This window comes from Heliangelus exortis, chromosome 2, assembly GCF_036169615.1.
Source record: "Heliangelus exortis chromosome 2, bHelExo1.hap1, whole genome shotgun sequence".
NCBI classification, from domain to species: Eukaryota; Metazoa; Chordata; class Aves; order Apodiformes; family Trochilidae; genus Heliangelus; species Heliangelus exortis.
This window is the reverse complement of record NC_092423.1, coordinates 105,093,696-105,121,267: the sequence shown is the minus strand read 5'-3', so window position 1 is coordinate 105,121,267 and position 27,572 is coordinate 105,093,696. Positions and strand designations below refer to the sequence as shown.

The following is a 27,572-nucleotide window of genomic DNA, read 5'->3' as shown; positions in this document are numbered from 1 at the left end:
CAGAGTCAGACAATGCCCTTATTTTAAAACAAACAGGTCTGTAAACTTTATGTGCAGCATTTAAATACTCGTGTTAAAATTCATACCCAGTGCCCACATTTCCCTGAGTGCTGTCAGTTTTATGAGATGAAACTGGGAGCTTGAGCTGAACATCTAATAGTATGCGATGTGCACATGCTGCCTTCCAACAGGAGTTTAATGATGTTGGGGTCAGTTTGCAACATTTAAGACAATTTTCTCTTTTTCTGAACTGCTTATACCTGGTTATCTCCTAAATACTTCCATTAATCTTGCAAAATATCTTGGAAAATGAAGTGGTAATGGAAGTTAATTGGTTCAGAGTATTCATCAATGGCTAAAATATCATGAAGTCCTTTTATTTAATTAACATCCTCTCTGGTGATCAAATTTGTTGGCTACTCCTTTATTTGGAAGTAGCTGCCCCGTGGAAGTTTTCACTTTTGAAAGAAATTTGTGAATGTAATTTGTCATGTAAGGATTGCGCCCAGTGTATAAGCAGGACTTTTCCATACCAAATACATTTTCCTATTCAGAATGTGTTTTTTATTCCTAAAGATTAGACTTGTTTCACTCTGTAATATAATTATCTTAAAAATAAATTCTTCCCTTTACCCCTCCTCTGTCAAAGAAATTCCTTGGTTTTGATCACAAACCACATTGCATGAAGAAGACTTCCTGAAATGGGTCATGTCCAGTTTCTGCTTGTGGGTCTGTCTGTGTTTGACCAGCTGAAGGGCAGGGTGCAGCAGTGTGGACCAAAGGATGTAGGAAGGTGATGAGAGCCCTGACCTTTGCTGTGGGCAGCAAGAACACCCACGCTTTGTGAACAGTGACAAATACAGGGATGGCTTTGCCCACATCACTGTAAGGGGATGAAAGAGGATTTAAGAGTAGCTTAAACTGAAATCACCCTCTTCCTTCCCCACTCAAATATGAATTTAGTGTTAGCGTGTTTCTCTCCTTTCAGGTAGCTGTGCGTGATCCTAATCCAATTGTAATGCTAAATAAAGGGGGTTCACAGATACCACCTCTGTGTTGCTGTGGACATGAAGCCTACTCCTGGTTAGTCATCCACCTGGCAAAAGAGCACAGCGTCTTAAACTGTACTTGCACAGTCTTCTGTTATTATGTGATGTTGTTTTTGCTTTCTAAAATGACTTGTTTCGGTCTTAGATCTCTCAAATATCCAAATGGAATGATGAGGCGGCCAAAGCAGAAAAGGAAAAAGTGGTGAAATTGTTGCATTCCTTTTGCTGGAACGCACACAACCATTTTTCTTCTGTATTTCACTTGTTGTAGTGTGGTTCCCAAGGAAAAACATAGTTAAGTGCCAGCTTGCTTTATTAAGGAAGACAGATTGTTTTATTTCTGTCTTTTGAAGGAAGCTTTTAGTAAAGTGGGCAAAAAGTCAGGAGCAGTTAAAGCAACTCTGTTCTTCCTCAGAGGAGGAAAAGTTCTAGGCTTTGCAATATCTCACTCTGCACTGGTCAGCTGCAGACCCGAGGCAGTGCAGTGAGCTCTGTGGAGTCTCTGTGTGTAGGGGCTTGGCAGTAAGACCACACATTTCTTCCAGTTTAGAAGCTTCATCTGGACTTGGAACTGCTAGCACTATCCCACTAACCCCAAAATGCTTGTTAGCATGTCAAAGAGACCGTGCTCTCCTTGTGCACTGTTTGATTTTACAATAGTAAGGTTCCAGTTTTCCATGACCTGGCAATTACAGGAATTTTTTCAGGTTTGTCTTAAGTCACATACAAGTTCAAAGCATGTGTAGCATTTTGACCCAGGGTATAATCTTTCCAGGGCTTTGTTTGTGTCATATAGCATGGTGATGGAGTGTTGGAGTGGGTTGTAAAATCAAGATTAATTTCATGTTTATGTAAATCAAATTTGTTAGTCTTTTAATTCTGGTAATTTCCTGTGAAACGCTGTAGTTAACAGTGAAAAGAAGTTCCTGCACACTCATTGATTTGATTTTTCTTTTCATTGAAAACTAATTGCATAGGTGGCTTATACTTTCTTACAATGATCAAAGCAGCTTCAATAGCTGTGATAAAATTGACAAACATAACATTGAAGCATGGAAGAATTGCTTGAGTAAGAAATGGAGCTGGATTTGTGGGAGTAGAACAGAAATTCTCCTTTCATTGAGATTAGAAAAAAAAATTAAGAAAAAAGATTTCTTTGCTTATTTAGCAGTTAAACTGCAGCATGTTGCAGTCTTATGCCAAATATGTTTCAGTCCTTAGCACGAGAATCTGCCTTGATTTTCTTTTTCTTTTTGAAGGTTCTCTTCCTATATGCCTGATGTCACAGTCTTGATTTTCTTTCAGACCCCAGCTGTACACTAGAAGACAAGGTAGAAGATGGAGAAGTGCTAGACTGTAAGAAAAGGCCAGATGAAGGGGAGGAGTTAGAAGAAGAAGTTGTGCACAGCTGTGACAGCTGCCTCCAGGTGTTTGAGTCGCTGAGTGATATCACAGAACACAAGATTAATCAATGTCAACTGACAGGTAAACAATACTTACCACTTTGTGGCTTCTTGAACAGTTCTGTTTCTGATTCCCATCCTTTGCTGCTGGTCTCCCTCTTCCTTTCTCAGTTACTTACTCTTGCACTTGAATGCTTGAGTAAGATCGTTTATAAACAGATTCTGGGATGGGATTATACTGTAAATGGGGCACTGTAAATTTCCTTCATACTGAAGGATGTATGGATAATTACTGCATTGTCACTGTCTTTAAAGTACTGTCTTTAAAGTGTTTGTTAGCTGCCTGTTCCTGCCTGATGGGTGTGTTTTCTAGATTCATATTGTACAGCTTTCTGTATTTACTTACACACAGCTTTTCCTAAGTCACTTGTGAATGCGAAGGGTATTTGTTAGTGAGGTTTAAGTGGAGCCACATTACAGATGAATTTGCACAGTTGCATGTTGTAGATCTGGGCTGTTTGTGCTAGTCTGATCTGTTAACTACAAATGACTGTAGAGTAATCAGTAACTGAAAGTTGAGAGGAATGAAGCAAATAGTTTGAGGGGAAAAAAAAAATCTTAGCTTTAGTCAAGGGACTAAGTGCTGATCAGCTACTAATGAAGTTTAACAGAGCTGGGTGAATGGTCCTGTAGCCAACCCAGGTTCCTCTTTGAAATGATTGTAGGCAAGCTTCCTCACCTAGGAAACCACATGAATTCTGCTGAAGTACTTTTGCCCTTTAGATTTAGTAGGTCTTTTGATGGTATGCACTGTAGGTCCAAACGGACTCAGTCTCAAAGGAAAGAGGTTTTTATTTTTTATTAGATGGTACTTTAGTTTTAGCTTCTACAGTATAAAATAAATTTATTGTGCAGTGCAGTTATGTTAAAAACCTTTCTTTATAAAGACTTTGTAAACAAGGAAAGCCATCCTTCCCGTTTGAGAATGGTTTTAGCAAGTGTGCTTGTTCTCATATTTGGAGAGCTTTCTGAGTTATTTTTGATTCCAATAGGTCCATGGGCTAAGTCCTGGCAGGATGACATACAAGTCAAATAGCAGTACTGCTTTTGAGGGTGAAATGTGAAAAGAAGGTGAGCAGAAATGGGTAGGAGCAGAAGGAAAGTTGAGGAAATAATGTGAATTTGTCATATGGTTTTAATCTCAACTTCAAATTATGGAATATAAAAATCTGCAGCAAGAAGTTTTTACTTTTGTTAATAAATTGGTTTGCATTTTCTTGCCTGTAAAACGTTTTTCTAACTTTAGATACAGTTGGTTCTGCTATTTCCTACAATCCTACAATCCTACAAACTTCCAGTCTATATTGCTCATGTTATCTGGCAGTATGGATATTCTCACTTGACTATAAAAAAAAATGGTTTTCTCTCCTTCATACCTCTCTTCTTTCTTTTGCTCTTTCTATATTAAAAAAATTAGTAGCTTTAGTTTGTTTAGTTAAGCAAAAGTACAAGACAGAAAATCACCTCTATCCTGGCCCAAACCAGGACAGAGAGTGAAAACAAATATTCTGGATTCATAAGTTTGAGGTGCATGGAATAGGCAAGAGTACATGTAGGATGACAGGATGGGGGGGAATGAAAATTAATCTTGAAGAATATTCTCTAAGTTCCTAAAAATACCTTTGCCTCTCTTTCAAGGAGACTTGTGATACTGAATTGGTAGAAATCAGACTGAAATGAATGAAATTAATAATAACCTAAACTGCACATCCTCTTGGACAACCAAGTTGACAAAAAGCCAACCATCCTCTGTTTCTAAATATAAATGAACAAAATGCAACCCTAATTTGACAGAGGAGCCTGGATGGAATGGCCAAAGTTGAGGATTTCTTCTTTCTTCAGAAGAAAAATACTAAACAGATAGTTAGCGAGGTGAATTCCATGCAGGGTCCTAAGTGGCATTTCTGACCATACACCAAGGATGCAACATTTAAGAAAACCTCATATTTTTAGATTATTTTCAGTTAATCAGTGACAGTTGACAGACAAGCAGCTTACCTTTTTCTTCTGAAGCACAATATATATTTGACAAAAGTAACCTTTGCTTTTAGCATTTCAGGCAAGCTCCCTGGACTCTTTAATTTCTCTTGGACTTCTACCGGTGCCTTTAGGTGCCATGTTCAGATTCAAAGTTTTTTAAAAAATGCATTACCATGAAGAGGTGATTGCACCTCCCTTTCTCATCAGTCTTCTGGCACAACAGTGTGTTGCAAAGTTGTTCTGGTTGTCTCCTTTTGGAGGAGTCCCAGTGAAGCTAGGAAATATCCATTTTGGATATCTGTATTTGTCTGTCATTAAGTTGTTAGTGAAAGGCAAGAGGTTTACCAAAAGTGAATTTCTTCTACTATATTTGGTTGTTTGTGTCAACTGTGTTCTCTGGAGGAGGGCAGAGTGTATCATCTATCTTGATGTATGATCTTTCCAATCTGGGCCACATCCTAGGTACAGAAAAGTTATCTAAGTTGTCAATTACATAGAATTTCCAGGGCAGTCAACCTCTGTAGTTCACATTTGAGTTCTGGAACCCTGATTTTTCAGATGACTGTGCCAACTGGAGCTTGTCTATATTTTACTGAGCTTTGGAAGTGCTCTGTGAGATGCACAGGGAGCTGCACTACAAGAATTTATGAACTGTGCATGTTGACCCAGGTGCTGGGTCATTTTCCATACAGTTATACAGGATAAAATCAACAATTATGTTGATGGAACAAACAGGGTAGCAAAACAGTTGCTTAAGGCAACTCCTTAATAAAATTCTGAGTATAAAACATAAGAGTTGACTGTCATAGTACCTTGACTGCCTCTAATTCTACCAGCCATGTAACATGCTTGAGAATGGGTCTTGCTACTATAGGCTGTCAAACTGATACTGGGGTCTCTAGTTTTTGCATTTGAAAATGTTAGATGTGTTCTTCTGAAACTTTGACACTTCAGTGGAAGGAGTGAAATTGCTTTATTGAATCTTCATTCTGTACTCACAACCAAAGACAGGGGTGGGGAGAGGTGAGCTGGTTTACTAAACAGTGGTCCCAGTCTCTCAGAGTGTCAGTCACCCCAACGTATTTGCAGGATAGTGGAAGATGAGAGTTACAGCTCTGTGAGATTTAGATCTCAGGATCTTGAATTGCATTTCTCTGGCAGATTTTTTTTGAAGGATGAAAAAAATGTTCTCCCAGGCTGGTACCTTCTTATAATCTGTTGTTTGAATTCAACTTATGTTCTTTTTCTAGAGAAGAGCATGGCTGCTTTTTTATCCTGATATGCACACTAATGATCTTTTCAATTTAGGTCTGATCCAATATGCATTGAAGTCAATGAAAAGGTTCCCATTGACTTCAGTGGGAGTTGGGGCAGGCCCTTTATGAACTCTTTAGTAATATTTTTATCATAATCTGAAATTGTTCTACTGAAGCTTTCTCTGAAAAGGTGGTGATTTATTTATGTTAATTTCTGACAATTCCTGTGATGTTTGTGGAATAATGATAATGGGAGGGAAAAGTCCGCAAAAATTCTTTTCAATTCTTCTATTACATGGGCAGATAAGATACCGAAATATACTAATTTAGCAATTAATTTAACAAATTAATTTAATTTGACAATAAAATATGGATGCACTTTCAAATGCACCTTCTCTCCTTCTGCCAACCTGAAAAGAAACTTAACCTTTTGCAGTGATGAGGCACAATTTGTCAGAAACTTTCCCTAATCATCTCCTGCTTGATTTAAAAGATCTTCTTCCTGTACAGTGCTTTCTACTGTTTATTTAATTTTTCGCACAATCACAGAGTCATTGTGGTTGGAAAAGACCTTTAAGATCATTGAGTCCAACCATTAACCTATCTCTACTGAGTACAGGGCTAAACCAAATTCTTAAACACCACATCTACGTGTCTTAAGCAACTCCAGGGATGATGATTCAGCCACCTCCCTGAGCAGCCAATTCCAGGATTTAATAAACCTTTTGGTGAAGAAGTTTCTCCTAATATCTAATCTAAACCCACCCTGGCACAACTTAAGACCATTTTCTCTTGTCCTTTGACTTGTTACTAGGGAGAAGAGGCCAAACCCCACCTCACTACACCATCTTTCAGGTAGTTGTAGAGAACAATAAAGTCTCTCCTCAACCTTCTTTTCTGCACACTAAGCAACCTCAGTTCCCTCAGATGCTCCTCATAAGACTTGTTCTCCAGACCCTTCTTCAGCTTTATTCCCCTTCTTTGGACTCACTCCAGCATCTCCATGTCCTTTTTCTAGTGAGGGGCCCAAAACTGAACACATTATTCAAGGTGCAGCCTCACCAGTGCTGAGTACAGGGGGACAATCACTACCTTATTCCTAGATCACTATTCCTGGTATAATCCAGGATGCCATTGGCCTTCTTTGCCACCTAGGCACACTGCTGGCTTATATTCAGAGAGCTGTTGTTCAGTACCCCCTGGTCCTTTTCTGCTGGGCAGCTTCCCAGCCACTCTTCCACAAGTGTTGCCTGGGGTTGGAACCCAGCTGCAGGATCTGACACTTGGACTTGTTTAATCTCACACACCTGGCCATGACCCATTGATCCAGCCTGTCCAGATCCTTTTGCAGAGCCTTTCTACCCTCAGGCAGGTCAACACTCCTACTTACTTAGTGTCATCCTCACTTGATCCCTCATCCAGATCCTTGGTAAAGATATTAAACAGAACTGGCCCCAGTATTGATCCCTGCCAGCAAGATTTATCTCAACCACAACACTTCGGGCCTGGCCATCCAGCCAGTTATTTACCCAGCAAAGAGTACACTGGGCTATGCCATGTGAAGCCCATTTCTCTAGGAGAATGCTGTAAGAAATAGTGTTGGAGTCTTTACTAAGGTTCAGGTAAACAACATTCACAGCCTTTACCTGATCCACTAATTGGATCATCTTGTCTTAGAAAGAGATTAGGTTTATCAAGCAGGACTTGCCTTTCAGGAACCCATGCTGACTTTGCCTTATCACCTGGTTGTCCTGCACATGCTGCATAATGGCACTCAAGATGATCTCCTTTCAGTCCAAACCCTTCTTATGAAGTCTTCCCCCTATAAGTGATAAGTGGCTCCACACTGTCTGCATCTCTTCAGAGGCATTCAACTCAGGCTTGGTCCTTCTGGAGATTGCATAGGTAACTTTGGCATTAGCAGTCTCAGTCATAGCCAGAATAAGGCTAGAAAAAGCAACATCCTATGGTGCTGCCATGCTCGCAGTCAAGCTTGCAGTTAACATCCCAGTTTTGTTAGCTTATTTGTTGAAAAACTCAAGAGCATTTGAGGTGTTGGTACTCAAGACTGCCATCATCCACCTGAATGTCAGTAGACCTAGTGTGTGTTACATGACTTCTCTACTAACCCCATTGGTATCACAGGCTGTAAAACTTGTCTGAAAGTATGCTACTGAATCATATGCAGTCCTAGCTTCAAGGCTAAGGGTGTTCTGAGGTAAAGGACATGAGCTGTTTCTCCATTGGGGATATTTATTTTACCTTTAGGTGATTAGGTAGACTTAGTTTTATGTTTCTGGCTCTAGCTTAGTGCTAGAGCTTTGACAGGGTGAGTAAGTATGTCAGGCAGAACTGAGAGCCATTCATCTTAACCCATAAGTTGTGTTTGATGTTGAAAAGGTTACTGGCTATAACTGTGTGTCCCCTGCCAATGAGGAGGTGCAATTCTGCTCTCCAGTTCTGCTCAGAGTTTCCTCTCACACTCCATCTGAAAATAATTCCAGCAGATGAAATAGACACCAGTTGTTCTGAGCAGTGCTCTCCATCAGCACTGGAGTATTACTAGGCTGAGAACTTCTAGATAAGTCTGTATTTCTGTGTTTCCAGTTATGACCAAAATTAATTTTCATGGATGCCATCCATCTATGTGGTTGAGAAACACCTTCTTGCATGTCTAGAAATAAGAAGTTGTGCAACCTAACAACAACTTCACAGGCAGTATGCACCATAGGTGATCATGGACTTACCAAATGGGTAGTAACAGAGATTCCATTATAGTAGTTTCCTTCTCTTGCCTCTTTTCTTCCTAGTGCCCAGGAATCTTCCATTTTTCATCTTTCTGAATGAGCTGGTAATGCCAGGACCATCTCCTTCACTAGAATACTTGAAAACTTTCCAGGCCATTTTGTCCCAAAGAGTGTATTCTGTGCACAGTGAGACTGCAAGATACATCTTGTGAGCACTTGGCATTGTCAAGCTTTGATATCCTAGCTAGAATTGCTCTTCCTGTTAGCAAAAGAATTCTAGAGCTGACCCAATATACTGCAGATCTTGTGATTGTTTTTTCATTTCCCAATATCTGTGTGGAGAAAAGATAGATGGCAAGGGTCCTTGGTCATTTCTGCAGTACAGAGGTGTACTGCTACTACAGAGTGGTCCCTTCCAACTTGGCATATTCTAAGACTCTATGATCTGAGCTTGATCAAAGTGCTTCTGAGGACAAGGACCCTAAGAAGTTAAATCTATGATGCATCAAAAGCATATTCATCTGCCTCATTGCAGTTAGTGGCACGCTGCCAAGCACTGTTTGCCAGGTTCAGTTACTTCACTTGAGAGAGTCACCCTGTTTCTCCTGAGAATTCCTGCACCAAGGACTGCATATGGATTTTGCATTAAACAGTTCCTGAATGAAAGACAAACATTGCTTGGACCTGGAACTTGAGCTTAGACCTTTCCTTCCTTAGAGGTCTTCCCAGTTGCTGTACGACAGAGACATGCCTCTACTTTTCCATTTGCTTTGGACTTCTTTGGACAAACTTCTGACTTCTTTTCCATAGAATGACATTCTGTTTGACTGAGACAGTGGAAAGCAGACCCTCTTCTCCAGTTTCCTGTTCCAGCCAACACACATGGTAGTTCAGTGCAGTTCTTTGAGTCTGCAAGTTGCGAACTCATACCCTTTCAGAATTACGTGGTGGAGGACATATATCTTCAACTCCAGATCACTGATATTTGGGAAAAAGAGGGAACAGGGTGATAACTACAGCTTCTGTCTCCAAAGATCATAATTTTTAATACAGAGTGGAGTGGATGTGAGATATATATGCATTACAGAATGGTTAGGGACTCCAAGAATCATAGCAGTTTTGGGAATCTGCCCTACAGAACTTCATGTGCAGAACTGCATGCTTCTGAGGAGGATAAATGAAGGTCTTGATAATTGCATTCTTAGATTTTCATATAAAAATTCTATACAAATACTTCTTTGGGTAACTTGGTACTACTCAGATGTGGAGGGAACTTGTAAAGGCTCTTAAAGTAGGCTACATGGCCTTCTTCCTGTTCTTCAAAAGTTGTGCTTACCTTGAGAGACAGTAGATCTATGATGAATAGCCAACATGGGCAAGAAGGCACAAACTCCTCCCCCTTTTGCTTGGAAACCATTAATCTTTGATCTTGATATTGTTAATCAGTCATAAACCCAGTAGATCTTCACCTCCTGGGTGTTTTAAAAGCAGCCTGCTGCACTTCCTGAGCTGTCTGTCACTGACCCCTTGTAAATGAAAGCAGCTGATGCCTGTATCATGGAACTATTATTCTTGATTCAGAAAAAAACCTGTAATAATCTTGATCATGAGTATTAACTGAAAAAGTCAGAACTCTTTTTCTGTTTGGAGGTGGGAGAGGAAGCAAGTGGTGGGAGCTTCCAAGGAACTCCAGGGCTTCCTCTGTGTCTTTCACTGAATCTTTCTTCCTCACTTTTCCTTCCTCTTTTCCTCTTGTTCTGGCCTGATTTTCCCTCATTAAAAAAGACAGGTTATTCTTTCAGCACCTACGGGCAAAGATAGCTTTGGTGGGCTTATCTACAAGGACTTAACATGGTGTAAACCCGAACTCCCACCACAACATCAGGATCCCAGACCAGAGCCTGTGTCCCCTCCCTGGTGAGGATGGAACTTCCTCACTGGGTACCATGGACAGAGCCACCTCCCTGCTGGCCCTGGAAGTCCTGGTCTGCACCCTAACCACACCCCTGAAGGTTGTTTTTATCTCATTGGCAAAGGGATTTGGTGTAAGCAGCACCAGTAGAGACCAGAGAGACCCCGATGGTCTCTCAGCTGTCTTATAGCTCTTAGGGCTTGTCTTGAAATAATCCACGCTTTACTGGAGCTTGGAAACAGTTTGGCCAAAGTATTGTCACACACAGAGGGTATCCTTTCCTATCTGGAACATGAATCAAATCACTTGGTCTTGGCCATCACACCTTTGAAACATGCTTTTAATCACTTCTGCTCAAAGCTTCTTATGTAAATACTTTTTCACTGAAGACAAGGAATCCTGAATTACAGAATTACCTTGGTTGGAAAAGACCTTCAAGATCACTGAGTCCAACCATTACCCTAACACTGACAAGACCTTAAGTAAGCCATATCCCTAAGTACTATGTCTGTACAACTCTTTAAATACCTACATGGGTGATGACTCCACCGCAGCCCTGGGCAGCCTGTTCCAATGCCTGATCAACCTTTCGGTGAAGAAATTCTTCCTAACATCCAATATAAACCTCCCCTGCTGCCACTTGAGGCCATTAGATCTTGTTCTACCACTTGTAACCTCATTGAACAGACCAATCCCCACCTATTTTACAACATCCTTTAAAGTACTTGCAGAGAGCTATCAGTTCTCCCCTCAGCTTCCTTTTCCCTAGGCTAACCAACCCCAGCTCCCTCATCCACTCCTTGTAAAACATGCTCCAAACCCTTCATCAGCTTAGCTGCCCTTCTTTGGACATGCCCTAGTAACTCTGTGTCCTTTCTGCAGTGGGAACAACAATACACTGTTTTGCAGGTTAAAAGATCCCATCTGCCTGTCACCCAGAGTCTATTTTTCAGCAAGTACTTGGAGGTTTATGTAAACAGCAGACCTTATTTCAGTCATGCTCAGTGACAGGACTTACAAACATAGTCCTATGCTATATCAGAGGACATATCTGTGTAGTGGTACTTTACATAGGATTGTGAAAGCATCAATTAGACATACCTGACATGCCATTGTGGGTGAGTTGCAGTAGCATTAGGCTCTGGGAGGGGCCACAGTAACATTAAAAATAGTTCTGGCTTTGATATTTTGTGGTTCCCAAGCTAGCTCTACGTCCCTGCCTCTGACAGGGCACTGACTTGCCCAGCTCCCTAGCTTTTTCAGACTTAGTTCAAGTGCTTTCCTGATACTCTGTTGAAAATCTGCTTTAGCTAGATCCAGAACTTTGCTTTATTACATTGACAGTCTGTTGCTCCATTTATTTATAGCCACTACTGGGTGTTCTAAAGGTCAAGTCATTTCCTCACAGAGTGTTTCCAAATAGTCGGTACAGGGTATCTCTCTGTGCTACCATTTGGCTACTGTGTTTTTTCCCATTGAATAGTAACTTAGATCTCCCAGTGCTCGAGTGACATCTCCTGCCTGTTTCAGAAGAGGGTCCAATTTCTGAGATCTGCCAGGTGATGACATGAGGTAATCCACTGACCTTTTTCAGGCATTGTGTGGAGGATGTAACTGCCAGAGCTTGTTCTAGTTTTGGGAGAGCAATACTATAATCACTATGTGATCTATGAAGCTGAAATTCCTGATTCTCATTGTCCAAGGAAGATCGTTGCCTGCAGGGGAGAGAAGGGAGGGGGGCAAGGGGAATCATCAACACTGGCACATATGTGAAGAAGAAAAAATAGTCATTACTTACCCTATGATAACTATGCTGCTTCCAATTACTGTTGTAATCAATATGGATCCTGTGGCCAAGCTCGTCTTGCTTTTCACAGTCCTCAGTTATACAGACTTTGAATTGTAAAGCTGCTGCTGATACAGGGTCATAGCTACCCTGACCTTTACCCAGTACAATGGGAATTCATGTGTATGATTCTAACAGACACACTAGTAAAAATAAAATACTGATTGTCTTGCATTTATGCACATATATACACCTACAGTCTGTAAGGATTACAGTGTTTCAGAGAATCAGCTACTGTACCGTAAATACCTGTTTATTCTATGCTTCTGTTTTACTGGAATATTTATAATATATTGTTAGCATATTACAAAATAGGTCTCACTGCCATGACAAATTAGCCTTTTAAAGAGGTGAATTTCCTGTACCTTCTAAAATAATTTTCTTGAAATCCTTGCTGTTTTTATTACTGGTGCTTGCTTTAATTACCGTTTAGAAATGAACGGAATGGGAGGTACAGCAGATTATCATTACTTATATATTCAGCAGTTAAATTCATAGCTTGAAAGCCAAATGTAACAAAATGCCCCACAGGTCTTTAACATTTTACTTAATACAGTTGTGGAAGAACCTTAATTCATGTTTATACAATCAGCTGTAGTGATAAGGTTTCTGGGTGATGTGGTAGTTCACTAACACACCACCTATATGGGCTCAGTTTATCCTCCCAAGCATCATCTGGAAGGTGTGGAAAAACTGCTTTTCGTGAAAAAGATAACAGTTGGAAGGGAAAGGTTATTAAAGACATTCCAGTCCCTGGCTGGTCTTGGCATAATAACCTGTCTGAGATGGTTGTAAAATCACTTCCACACTATTACTGTTAGTTGGAGGGAACGGGCTTAAGACAAAGAGAAAGCACATCTCAGTTCACCCAGGATGCTCTGAGCCATACCTTGTGCTTTTTGAGACAGACACCTATTGTACTGAATATTCTGTTGTGGAAATCCACTCTCATGTTTAAATATAGAAATTTTGCCCTGTCGTAGGGTGCTGTGCCTATGGAAAACACTGGAACCTGCAGTCCCTTTCACTAAAGCTCCTCTGCTTTTTTAAAAGACACGCGATATGCCATTAATTCCAACTGTTCTTCTAAAATGACTGATAGCTGAGGCAAACTCTTTCTTAATATGGACCTTAATATTCCTAATTCTATATCCCTGTACTTGCAGTAAGAGGTCATAGTCCTTAGCTGGGGATATCATTTAGGAATGCTGTAGTGTAACTGAGATCTATGACCTCTTAATAAGCATCAGGAGAAGGAGACGGGGATCATTCTACAACATGCCCTGGGGGTACTTTCCCTTCAAGAAGGGAAGCTGGAACTATTCAACTTTTTTCTTTCTTTCAGTTTTTTACCTTCAGGGGGAAGCTGATCGATTTGGAGATGATTATTCCATAATCTCTGAATTTTTCTCTTCTACATTGCAATGGGAACTCCTTGAAGTTTAAAGGGATTGTGTCTCCTGTGTACATTGTGGAATGAACCCAAGGAGTTTATGGGGACAGTAGTTCTCTCAGCACAGTTAAGGTAGTAGTAGGCAAGTTTGGAACTAAAATACCAGGAGGGTTTGTGGACAGAAAAGTCTCGATTTGTTACTAAATTACGCTGACTAAGCATGATCAGTTCTCCTGGTGCTTCATTTGGGATTTATTTTGGAAAGGAGGAAAATGGGGTTTTCCTAAAAATGTGCATGTATTAAATCTACCTGGTAGAATTGAAAGTTATCATGGTGAATTGAAGCAAACTAGAAGAGGTAGACTGGCAGTCTACTTCTGAAAAACTCAGACTTGAAAAAGAATATTTGACAGAGATTAAATAATGACATAAAATAGTCGAACTTTATCTGGTTTATGATTTTGGTTTATATATATTTATATTGGTTTATATTTTTATTCTTTAATGCTTTTATTCTTAACAATATTATTAAAATATTATACATTTTTTGTATTTATAAGTGATTTAATATTTCTTTTGTAGTATTTCTGAACCACATCCAATACATTAAATTATTTTGACTGTATGTAGACAAAGAAAACACACTTCAGGACAGAGAATGAACTGGAGTGCTTCAAAACGTCTTTTGAAATAGGATACTACTTAAGATGGTGCCATGGATTGGCACTTGCTCAGTATGTATGATATATGGGAATTAATTTTAAATTTCATAAGGATACCTGTCAGTGGTTTATTACCTCCTCACTGTGACCAGAACTGGTGTCTCTCATTTGTTTAATGCTGGATGCCAGCAGGAAGTGCAGCCTAATGACTGAAGGAAGGTTGGGTGACTCATGCGGGGGAGGCTGGAGAAGGGTCAAGTTTTTCAAGTACTTTGCAAACCTTCTGCCAGCTGTAAAAGCAAAGCATAGGGAAATGAAATGGCAGTTGCTAATTTACCTTTCTCTGACAAATGTAGGCTTCAGCATGAAGTGCATAACACATCAGTTTTAGTGTTAACACGTAAATTAACATCAATACTTTTTCACATGTACGCATTCATTTCTTATTGCTATTATCTGACTTCAGTAGGAGGCCAGAACTGATGCTTGGATTTCTGCAAAACATTGAGCATGTTTGATCTTCCCTGTAAACTCAGTTTCTAAGCAACACATCCTTTGTCCTGAACTGTTTTAATATGTCAATAGCTGTAGATTTCTCCATTATTCTAATTATTCTTCTAAACTGCATTTGAAATGCTTAAAAGAGTTTTGATATTTGCTTTTTCTGTGATATTATGATTAGAATATTTCCTATTACAGGACTATCTTTCCTTTACTAAGCACCTGTGTAGCCTGACTGGAGCATGTTTTTCAATTTATGTCCATCAGTCGTTGGTTGTAATCTTTACTTCACTGAAACCAATGGAAATGCCTCTGTTATGCTTGTGGATGGCAGGATTTCTACAAGTGAAATCAAGTTCTCATTTGTTTGTGTTATTGCTCTCAAGATTCTTCTCCCTGGCAGTCAGATCTCTGCCTTCCCAATACTCTTTAGCATTTCAAAATAGTTGCTTAGCAAACTTATTTCCAAATAGCACTTCCCAAGCACCTGACAGGTGGTGGTATTAACCCTATAGTTGCAAGCAGTTTCCCTCGGGATCTTAGTTTGAAAGTAGAACAGCTTCCTCTCTCTGCCCTGATACCAGGTGCTCTCAAAAGCTAAGGCTAAGAAAATGTAAGAATGTCATTTATTGGACTAGAATTGGATTCTGCCTCTTTTGTGACCCTCTCCAACTGTCCTTATTTTGATTATTTTCTTTTAGCTGTTGTTGTTATTTTGTATACTTATTCTTGCTACTGAAGCTCTGTTTTCCTGCCCTTGTTATCTTAATACTTTCCATTCTCTTACCAAGTGTTTCTGGAGCGATGATTTTATTTCTATTGCCTTTTGCATTGTCATCATCAGGTCAGGTATCTCTGCAGTTCTCCCTTTGTCTAAGAAGTGTGGAGATTAGTTTCTCTAGTGCCTGAATATCTATCCCACTGCTTCTTTCCTTGCATTTTCTCCCTCGTTTTTCACTTTTCTACTGTTTATCTCTGTTCCCTTTTTGCCTGTAGGATCTCCAGAACAGTGTTTACTATTCCTGTTGGGTACTTCAGCAAGAGTAGCAGTCTGAAAGACTGAAACTCACTCCATGTACTCACTTTCATTCTACAGCCCATGGTGTTTTGTATAGGAACCGAAAACATAAATGCAATTTCAGGTCTATAGCCCGTCTTAGGCCATTTTTACAGTCATCCATTGCAACTCTCTCATTCTTGATCACTTTTTGAACATTTTTTATAAATGCTCCAGCTCTTATGTAGTGTTATTTAGGAATGTGCCATTGTGGATATCACTTAAAGTATCCCTGAAGTTCCCAAGTAGTATGAGCATTTACCCCTTACAGCATGGGGTGTGTTTAGGATTCCATAGCATATATTTTTTGTTATCCCAGAGCAGGCATGGCTGGCCCTGATTTATTGCTGACAGTGAGTTTGTGTATACTGAACTGGCTTCATGAGTGGCTTTAGCCTTTCCTATTGCATTTCAGTTATTGGTCAGTGCCTGAAGTGCTTAAAAATCACTTGTGCAATTATCTGCTATGGATATGGAAAGATGCACTATACAGATTAAAAACTAAATTCTACCTATTGCAAAGCTCATAGGCTTTGATATGAAATCAAGGAGCATCTTTGTGTGGAGTGAGTCCCACAGATTTTTTCATATAATATTTTTGAAACCCACCTCAGTTAGTGGATCTGATGCAGCAGGAGTGGTGAAAGGAGCCAGTAGAGGTAGCTGATTTATAAATATATGTTCCATGTGTCAGTATTGTCCTTCACATGTGGGGTAAGCCTTATATTTGATATGCATATAAGAATTACACAATACCTTTCATTCTCTATGCTCCAAATCTTCTTGTTTTTGCAACTGTTTGTCTACAATACCATGAAATGTTGCCAGCTCTGCAGAAGACAGCAACTAAGACCCAAGAGACATAGCAGGGGGAGACAGGAAACGGGCCAAGAATAATGTGGCAAACCTCCTGCTCTTGTGAAAAATGCCACAGGATCTCTGCTCTCCACAAAAAGCAAATCTCACTGCAACTTTTAAGATGCGAATGGGTGGATTATTCCACATTGCCAAAAAATGGCTGCTGCTTTATTTTTCAGGTGAGTAATACTCAAGGGAGCTCCATGTTTCACCATGGTCTGACTCTTCTTTGTCACTCCTTTGTTTCAGAGGTAGCTGACAGCACAAGCTCTTTCACCATACACAGAGGGAGGCTGGCTCTGATAACCCAGCCATAGCTGTAGGAACTGTTCCTCCTGCACGGGCTGTCAGTCCCACAGATGCTCAATCATGGGGTTGAGGAAGCAGCTCAGGGTAGTGTTTAACCCTAAAGTCATAGCCTGGCCCTCCCTCTTCTCCTTACCTCTGTTCTCTGGGAGCTCTGGCACAATATTTTGACTTGTGAACCGAGAGGGTTGACTGTGTGGCAGACACTTAAGGTAATTATGGGCTTACTTATACATTTTACTGTCAAATTACATAATTTTCGATGGAGGGCATAATGTATGCTTTCTGATACGCACACATTGAGGCTTGGGGTTCTGCCTCTCATTAGATGGCTTAAAAATCCACCCATGTGTTATAACAGAATCCAATACAATTACAGAAAAGTGTGTGTAGCATTCCTCCCTTTCCTTCTATAATGTTCTAGAATATATAAATACAGGATGCTCTTGTGGAAGACAAGTTTTAATTTGAAATCTTTTACTGTGGAATGTGTCTTTATATGGAACGTGTTTACTAAGTTGTAGAACCTATGAGGGGTACTGGAAATGTTTTGTATTTAGGTAGTAAGTATGCTCTTAGTGAATCGAGACATGGAATAATTGTTTCATCATCCAAGTGTAGTAAATGTGGTTTGCAATCTAAATGTTATTTGCATAGTTTATAGCTTGCCAGTTATTCTCTTAACAATGTTTTTATCACAATTACATGCCTACTTCTGAGGAGAGGGAATGGAAAGAACAGAGAATGACACCATTTATAAAAAAATGAAAAAGAAAATTAATTATTTTGTTATTGACTAAAAATAAGTTTGATTATGCATTGCACTTTCATTTGGTGAGATTGGAATTGAAGAAATCTTACTTTGAGTCTAAAAATAGTTCTTAACACTTCCTCTACTCCTATGGAAATATATTTTGGTATAGAAAAGAGACACATTTTTCGACAAGCAGCTTTATCTATAAAAAGATGTTGCAACCATAGACTGGATCTAAGTTATCAGTTATAGTATTGTTTTCTCCCTTACACATTGCTTAAAATGCTGGATAAAAGATTCTTCTCTCTTACTGCTTCTCAATAAGCAGTTAAAATCAGACTGAAAGAAAAGGCACTGTGAGTTAATCAGATTGCATTTTAGCTTTAGGGACATCACTCCATTATAGAACTCTGTAGTTGCTTTTTTAATAATAGTGTTTACCAGTAAAGGTGTTATATGTTAAAATCCATTAGAAGGATTTGTATGTTTAAATTAAAAATATGCTTTGCAATTTTTTTGCTGGCATTTAATCTATGACAAACATGGGAACTCTTGTTTTTTTTCCTGAACATCATCTCCTGGATCAAAAATACCTATATTTGTATGAAGATAACTAGCCTTCATTGGTAAAATCCTTTTAAAATAACACGTGCAATACTATGTTATTGTGTAAGTGAAGACTGTAGCATTTCCCTTTTCTGGATCTTATGGGCATAATCAGGCATAATATTTTAAGAAACACTGAGCAAAATGCCTACATGATCTCATACTTCTATTTTTGTTTTTAAACATAGACCTGGCTCAGATTTAAGTGGAGTAATTTGAAATTCATTTGATTGAGGGAAGTAATCATTCGAAGATGGACAGATAAATGAAGTTACTTCACCTTAAAATTTGCAACTCTAAAACTTGATCTCATAAAATGAGTCCTCAAATATTCTTTGGCATGATTTTTCTGTACGCAGTCTGTGCTATTTTCTATGAGCTAGAACAGGAAGGAATAGAGAACAAAATTCTTACTTTTAGTCTAAGGCATGCTTGGTAACCTGCTTCCTCCCTGATATTTGAATTTAAACCCACTCACTAAGCATCCTTTCCTAAAATTGCTAGAGGTATCACTGTTTTCTCTAAGCTGAGGAAGCATAAGCAAATTATTCCCAGACTGAAAACCAGTAAACTTCAGACTAGAATTCCTTTACAGATAAAGGTAAGTAATTTCACAGAATATTAACCTTCCCTGCTTTGCCTCATTATTCAAGGCCACGTCTTTCTAATTTTTTGTCTTTCTTCCTCACTTCTCATTTATTTTTCAAATTTCTTACCTTTCTTCCTTTCTATATTACATTTACTGACAATATGGAAGACTCTTGTGATGGTAGAAAGGGAAGTAATACAGCTGTGTGTTTAATTTGCTTGGTTTTTAAAAATGACTTACAAGTAGTAAAAATCTGAACATCAACCACAGTTTCTCACATTCAGGACCCTTGTGTTATAATTATTTGCCTGTCCTTTCAGATGATTCATAAATGAAAGAACAGAGATGGTTATTCAATAAAGAGTTCAGGAAGAAACTGGGGAAATGATTCTACTTGATTGCCGACAAGAAAATTAATGCAAGCCATTGCTCCCTCATGAAGAAAATAGGTTTAAAGTCCACTAATTTCTTCCATTGTTAAGCCATGAGTAGATTTTAAGCTATTTAAAATTACTGATCCTGAAAAGCCAACCTACATGAAAGAGGTTTAGGGAGTGCATAGTTGAATGTGAAGGGGACCAGGTGAGAGTAGATGAGTTAGACAAATTACCTTCACTTTTCATAAGTAATTACTTACAGTCAGAATCCTCTGCTTCATATAGATAATTAGTAACTTCAATGTTTTCATCCAGAGAAAGGCATACATCTTCTTTTTTTTTTATAATTCTGAACTTCCATTTTGCAATGACTGCTGAAGAAATACAGAATGTGTCTCTTAAATACTGTCTGTCTGGGGTTTAACTCCCAGTGTGACAGTATCTTTTTGCCTTAGGCCTTTGATGTATTTATCCTCACAGTGTCTTGATAAGGTTAGGAAGACCTAAGAATAGTTAAAAATTAAATCAGAAATTAATCCAATCACTTAAGGTGAGACATATGTGTTTACATCTGAAGTTGTGATCCTGAAATGGTCTGCTGAGCTCTTACCTCCCCTAAAAGACACCTTTCTGGAACACTTAGACAAGAGTCTCAGCCTGAGCCCAGAAGTACCACTGTTTTCTCTAAACATAGGAAGGATAAAGAGAGTCTGAAAAGTCCCAATCTGAAAAGCAGAAAAGTTCAGAGAAGAATTTAACTTTACAGCAAATGTAAGTAATTTCACTGAGTACTAACCTCCACATTTCTTTGTTCTTTTGGCCATCCCACAGTCTAGTGCTTTCTACTACTTCTTCCAGGTTGTAAGTGCAGGAAACTTTTGCTATGAGGTGAAGTGGTATACCAGGGAATTGTTAGTCGGGAATGCTCCATTTCCAAATTTGGACCACTAAGATGCACGTTTTATTTGGAAAAGAAAAAAGAAAAGTAACACACACAAGAGACATAATGATAACTTTACTTTGCCTGTTTAGGTTGCTCTTAAATAGCGTGTGTTTAAACTTCAGGAAAATGCTGCTGGGGATCCTTTGTTAGAGCTGTGAGGAATGGAGGATGTGAAGAGGAGGTTCTTTGTTCTGTAGTGTTGCATTTCTCACTATTCTTTGCCCTCTTCTCCTTGGCTTAGGTGGGAAATAGGAATGTATGGCATTCCAGGATGAAATTACTGGTACAAAACGGACCTACTAATTTAATTAGAATTACAAACTAGCCTTTTCTTTATACTAGTTATGCCAGTTAATACTGTTACAGAGAAGCAAGTAATGATGTGTGCATACACTACCAATCACTCCCACAACAGATTTCCATATAGCTGTAATAGTACTGAATACTACTGAGCTGGTTTCCATGTTGTCCTTGTCTCATGATAGATTATGTCATTGTATTTGGGATACAAAGTAAATTCTTGTGACTCTGAAATTCAGAGCTTTTCGGAACCTGACTGGGAAGTAAAATCTGGAGGTATAAAACTTATACCATCAGTGCTTTGCTACAAGGCTTTTTATGTAGTTAAACTACTGAGTCCTATCCATCAAAACTTCTATTTCAGAAAGCATTTCCTGGGAATCTTTCTTTGTGAAAAGTATAGCAAAATCTTTAAAAAATCACTAATACTTATAGAAATGTATTCAGAAGTATATGTTTTATTGGAGATCTCAAATGCATATCTCTGCAATTACAAAGTAAAGGATGAGTCTGTAAAGATTAAAGGGAAACAGCTGATACCTCTGGCTATGTTGCATATCTATGTAGTGTATATATCTGTTAAAATTATTTAAAACCAGGTATACCTAAAAGTGTACCCAAGATTTAGTTTACTGACCATAATGTGCCACTCATTGAGATATGATTATGATTTGCGAACTGATCTCCAGTGATATTGCAAAAATGTAAAATGTGTTGTCTGGGAAAAAAAAAAAAAAGGATAGCAAATTGTGAAAGCAAGCTGAAGTAGTGAACATGATTGCTAAAATCTTTAATTAAAGAATAAATGGCAGAAAGGATACAGAGGTATCTGAGACCCATGTTACTTTGCACTGAAACCTAACAAAACCGTTCTTTCACTTTCATCCCTACTCCACTATAATTCATGAAACTTAAAATATTGAGATATTGGGAAATGCAGGCAAAACAGTAAAAAGGACTGTATCTCTGTACTTTTAAGTGATTCTGAAAGCAGAACTAGCATCCAAAATGAGATAATAGAACTATGGATTTCAGTGTAGTTGCTTCAACATACTCATTCAAACATTAACCTTTTCTCTAAAAGTAGTAGTTAGATATTAATGCTCCAGCCTTCTTCATCCTTTTTTTTATTGGTGTTTACAATAGCAAATGAAGGATAAAATACCTGAGGAAAGGGCCTTTTGCTCAGAGTAATAATCAGATTAATTTGGGAACCTAGGCTAAATCTCTTTATAATGTGTATGTCTACCAAAGACAGGAAAGATGAGCACAAGCAGATAATGGACAGTCAGCTCCCTGTACTGCTGAAGTAACACCAAAGTTTGTGCTGTGGTCTGGGTATCAGAAGGGAAGAGGATGAAGAAGAAGAAAAGCTTATTGCATGTAAAATGGAGCAAACCCCCTTACAGTAGTGAGCACTCATTATGTTATGTCTGTTGAATGGTATAATGCCATGCAGCAATAGTTTTGCTCTCTAAGTAAAAGAGTTGCATTAACTTTTGAGTAAACGACTCTTTCTCAGGATGTTGCTTCTGTTCCAGGGCTGGCAAGATCCCCAGTAACTTGAGCATTTTGTTTGCTTTAATGCACGACATGAATGTGCCAAGACCGTGTATTTGATTTGCAAAGGACAGAAATGTACTCGTTTCCTCTTAAAGTGGTTGTTGATGTTGTATATTGTCTGCCTAGTGTGCCAATACTTTCATAGACTTAACTCTGAAATAGGGACTTCTGTAGAAGACAGGAGTTTCACACCTGTGTCCTCTGAACTTGGCAGGTGACTGAATCCAGGAGACAGAGGCTTTCAGTCACTGACGGCAGAGGTGTATTTAACTTCAAATGCATTGCTCAGCCTGTTGAATTTGTCTGTTCACTAGTAACCTGCTGTGAGTTAAGGGAGTGTACAGGTACCTTTCAGAACAGGAGAACAGAGTTCTATCTGTTAGCAGTACTTCTGTGTGTTACACCCTTATTAGAGCGTTTCATTTTATATTCCATTTTTCCATGTTAATTTGATCCTGTCAGTAGTTAAAACCTGGTAATTTGATCCAGAAATTATGTGAATCATCTATGGAGATAAATCTCTATGGAGAATTGAAGTGTACAGAACTTTAACATGAAAGAGAGACCTGTCTTGCACCTGTTTTTCTGCACTAGTATTCAGTGACCCTAGAGAAGTTAAACAAGGAGTTTTCTTTTGAAAGGGAAGGCAGAAATTCTGCATGATATTAAGGAGAAAAGAGCCTCAGGGAGGATCTTTCAGTCACTGTGAGCTGACAAAATGCTCCAGAGCAACACAGTCCACTTTCAGCCTCACGTTGAAGAATGGAGACACAGTTCAAGGGTGTGCTATTAGTATTGCCAACCTCAACTTCAAGTGTATATTTGATGGAAAGGACTCTGCTCTAGACAGCGAGCTCAGCTGCTGAGTGGTGGTAACTTGAGAATACTAACAGGCCTTTTCTTGAGATCTTATTGAAGATAGGGCTCAAAAAATTCTTGAGGATATTATACTAATTGAGTTATTTATCATTATTTTAAAGCTGGAGCACACCAGCTGTTATTCAAAGAAAGAAAATGAAAAAAAAAAAAAAAAAAAAAAAGAATAGCCAGGTTTAGTATAGGCACTGCTGCCCTCTTTTCTATTATCCTGTGTCTCACTCAGGTGGTGGTCACAGTTTCCTGGGCTACTGTCAGACATATGCCTCAAGGATATCCTCAGTACTCAGGAGACAGAACTTTATAGAGCAGACTCACACAGCACTGTGCTTCAGTCACAAAGTGATTGCTGGCCAGGAGAAATGAAAAGGGAACATTACATTACTTCCCACTACAACACATGATCTGGACCACCAACCTATAATCTCCACTGACAGGAAAACCAGCCTTGACACTGTATTTTAAGGAGAAAACCATTTTGGGGTAAGATGTAAGACAGCTTTCCATTGGAAGTGGATTGCCATATTATCAGAGACAGGGTGAAACTCAGAGACAGAGTAGGAAACCATAGAATGCTCCTAGTTAACATCTTTTTGAGGCATCCATATGTCAGTCATCAAACTTCCCTTTTGTCTGTCTGAAAACAGAAAAAACAAAGGAGATGGTCTCCTTCGTAGTTCTTCTCAGTGAAGTAGATAATCTTGATTCACTGAGCAGAAAATAAAACCAAGTCATTCTCAATGGCATGTGCCATAGTGAGTGCATGAGTTTGAATGTCTGAGGAGTGCATGTACCCCCTCAAAGCCATGCTGTCTGACATCTGCAGCTTCCATGACCAAAGAGGGCTGAGAAAAATATTTTAAAGGAGGAAGTCTTGATAGCGCTTCAAGGTAGGCATTTATAAACTGTCGTGACAAAAAGCCCTGCATGAGAACAAATAAATTGCTTGTTTTTTTCAGTTTAAAAACTTTTGTTTTCCAGGGATGGTAAAAATGGGAGCAGTAATTAGAATCAGTATGCAAATGATATTTAAACTCTCCACAATTATTCCTTACTTCCACAATTGCTTTCTTTTCCTCTAGCACATTTCAGCCAAAACACAACCCACACCAAACTGGTCCTGTAGCATCAAAGCTGACAGGTCTAAACTGTGATAAACTAAGGGAAATGGAATTAATGCAGCTGGAAATTTTACCAAGGGCACCTGCCAACTTTTTAGGAGCTAACCAGAGGAGTATTCCTTGAATTAAGAACCTCAGAAAATCTGTCCTCTGTCATATATAGGCCCCGGTTAAGTAAGATTAGTGGATAACAGCAATGTAGGCTATGGCTAAAAGGAATCTGAGGGTAAAAGTGAATGACAAAACACAGAACAGTGATGTTCTCCATGCAAAACCTGATTTAGTAATGTCATTTCTGCATCTTTCATCAGCTGAAGTTTTGAAGTGCTCTAAAGATGAGATGCTGTAGAAGAATATACAAGTATTCTATACCTTATGCATCAAACCATGAGAGCCTCTGGCATCACACACGAAGGTTTTTTGGCCTTTGGCTTTTTCTGGATAGCCCAAACTGTGGAAACCCAGCAGGACCACAGCATACCACAGAATTCAGGCATGTTTGACCCTCTGGAATGAGGTCTTTCTGTGTGGTCTTTCTGGGACTCTTAACCTTGACTGATTGCCAGTACCCTGAACTGGTTGTTGGATGGGTTGTCTTCACCTAAATCTTGGTCCTGGCAACACACATAGAAATCATTCAGTGTCATTGACAGACATCAGAGGAATGTGAGCCTGCTTGCCATTTCTTCATGTGTGCAGTCAACCAGGAAGGATGATGTCAGGAAACTGTGTGGCACCCCACAAGAAAGCACTCCTGGGTGAGCAAGCAGTAGGCATCTTAGGAGGGAAACAATACATGGAGTCACTGCATGACTCCATACATTATTTCCTCTGTGCCCACGGGACCACAGATGAGTCAGCAACAGTTCATGGTTTGTAGTAACAGAAGTAGCTGACAATTGTAACAAAATCAGTATGGATGCTTGGTTCTCATCCAGGGCCAGCAGGAGGTTCTCAACCAACAAAGCCAATGCCGTCTCGTCCATCAGGACATCTGTTGCTTATAAGGGGAGTGATGTAAACAGAGAACAGCTCTTCTTGTTTTATCTGCTCATTAACAATGTGATGCCTTGTGAACCATAAACATACAGTGTGTGTTACTTACTGGCTTTGCTGCTGGTTGTACTCTTGTCAGATAGGAAGTCTCCTCTTTTAGGATATTTTCATCATTGTTGCAGGAATGAAGGTGAGAAGTAGACTTGCATCATTGGGGTGATCAGCTGATTTAGTCTGCAGTACCACTGGTGTCTAGTTTTCATGCTCTGTCAACAGTATCATTTTGGAGAATTTCCCTCATACCAAAAGCTGTTAAGGTCTGTACTGAAACACAAAAAACCCACAACTACATTATGCCAGAGGGATACCACAGACTGAGGCTGTCACCGAAATGTCCTTTCAGGAGCAGAATATTTTAAAAATAAAACTCCAAAAGATCATGGGAAGCAGATGATGCCATACTGCAGAGGAAAGGTCTCTCCCACCTGGTAGAAAAATTCTATTTCTGAACTCCTTATTGTGTGATTAATTTAACCCTCTGGGCGAGGGAGAATACTACCACCAGGAACCCAGGACAAGAGGGGAGCTTTCCTCAGACATTTATGCAAATTGTGGCAAATCACTGTTACTCAAAGATGAGGAAATGACCTCATAAGTCAAGTTGTGCATCAAAGAGAAGGATTAAATCCTGCTTTGTTCTGCCAGGTGACAAGTAACCTCCCTAAATCATGGAAAAGAATGGAGAGTTAAACAAGAATAAGTCTCTTTTCAAGCCACTCAACTGTTGTGCCCAAACATGAAAGAAGATCATGAATTTTCACCACCTTTCTTTGTCCTCCAGATGGATTCTGTCTAGTTGAGTAGAGTAAGCAGAGAGGGATTTTACTGTTGGGCATTCTAGGAGGTAGGACCACATTTCCCTAGTTTTGCTGTGATGTAGAACCTACCTCTTCACCAAATTCCTTTCAGAGATCCTGTTTTTGTTGCATAGTTACCCCATACTTGCTGTTTGGTACCTGACTTTTGCTGTGATTTACATAGGAACTTCAAAGTGAACAGCAATGTAATCTTTAGAGGGTTAAATGTTACCTTCAATGTTTGTGTATCAGTCCCTTTGACCCGAGTAAGATTTCTGCTCATGCAAGAGCAGGGAGTACAGCCTTGTCTCTGGCAGCCCTCAGGCAGTAGTTGGGATTTGTTCTAATTAATGGAGTCTCTAGTAGGAATTATTCTGCACTTTCCAGATGCATAACGAAGGAGTTCTCCTGTTAGTTTGCTGTTTTAATAGGGCTTTCAAACCTTTCCTCTAGGCTTTCAGAGGAGAAGTTCTGTTGAGTGCCTTGTTCAGTATTTTGGGCGGTGCTCATCATTGCATCTCTCTAATCAAAGCATTTTTTGGTTATTGTGGATACTCATAAACTACAGACAGCAAGTAGTACATAGGTTTGCCTGTTTTTCCATAGCTGCTCTGAAAATTGTAAGCAAAACTGCTTTTTGTTTTGCCTGACAGCCAGCTTTAATTTTATTCATCATTTTATCAGATTATATAACATTTCTGTTGTCTACATCTCTCTTCTGGCTGCTTTCTTCTCTCTTCCTTGTTCTCCCCATTATGTTTATACTGAAAATATGAAAACAACAATAAAGGAGAGACCAATAATAGCTTCTTGCAGTAAAAAGGGCTTATTAAGAGGATATTTTCTGCCTGGGTGAAAAAATTCCTTGAAAAATATCATAAATACTTTATAACGCACAGAGCTACAATTTTATTGTCTTCAGAAGTTGATTGTCTAGATAAGCCATTAAAAAAAATTAATAAAAGTCACATTTAAAGAAATAATTAGGTGGATTTTCTTTACAGTCCAATTAAGCAGTGTCCAGATGAAGCATCAAAAAAGGATTAAGTAACCATACGTTGGATGACTGCTTTTCAAATCAGTCTGATGACAAAGCAGATATGCTTTAATTTTGTAGAAAAATTGCTAATACTGTAACATCCAATTGGCTTGTTTTTATTGCATGTTTACAGGGCTCTTCATTGTGGTCTCAGCAATCTGAAGAGCTCTGCAAGCATGCAATAAAACTGAGCAGGCTTGATGTTAGAACTATTCATTGGTGTCCCTTGTAGCAGGGAACTTCTGTTTAAATAACCACTGAAGGTTTGTGGTGTGCTCCCTAACCTTGGATTCTAACAATAAGGAGCAGAAGGAAGATCTTTCTAGTAAAGTTTTTAGATCGTGTTTTGTTTGCTTTTCTATAAGTACATGAAGTCTTTTATTTAAGATATCCAAGATTTGCTGGTAAGGATGATTCATAACTGAAGTCCAGTTTTCCTTTGGGATTAGGCACCAGTGTTTGTTTTTTGTTTTTCTAGCATAGCAACTGAATTTCATCATTCATTTTGTCATTTAGCAATA

The 27,572-nt window shown here is 39.1% G+C and overlaps 1 protein-coding gene across 10 annotated transcripts in view; it reads left to right on the top strand.

Moving 5' to 3' along the window:
- Window positions 1-27,572, top strand: part of ZNF521 (zinc finger protein 521) — a 232,500-nt gene that overhangs the window by 22,617 nt on the left and 182,311 nt on the right. For all 10 annotated transcript variants that reach the window (XR_011724515.1, XM_071737376.1, XM_071737377.1 and 7 more), the window contains one exon: window positions 2,355-2,534. Coding sequence is in view for 8 of the 10 variants with exons in the window: in XM_071737376.1 (XP_071593477.1) it covers window positions 2,355-2,534 (180 nt within the window). In the remaining 2 variants the exon portion in view is untranslated. The remainder of the gene's footprint in view (window positions 1-2,354; window positions 2,535-27,572) is intronic.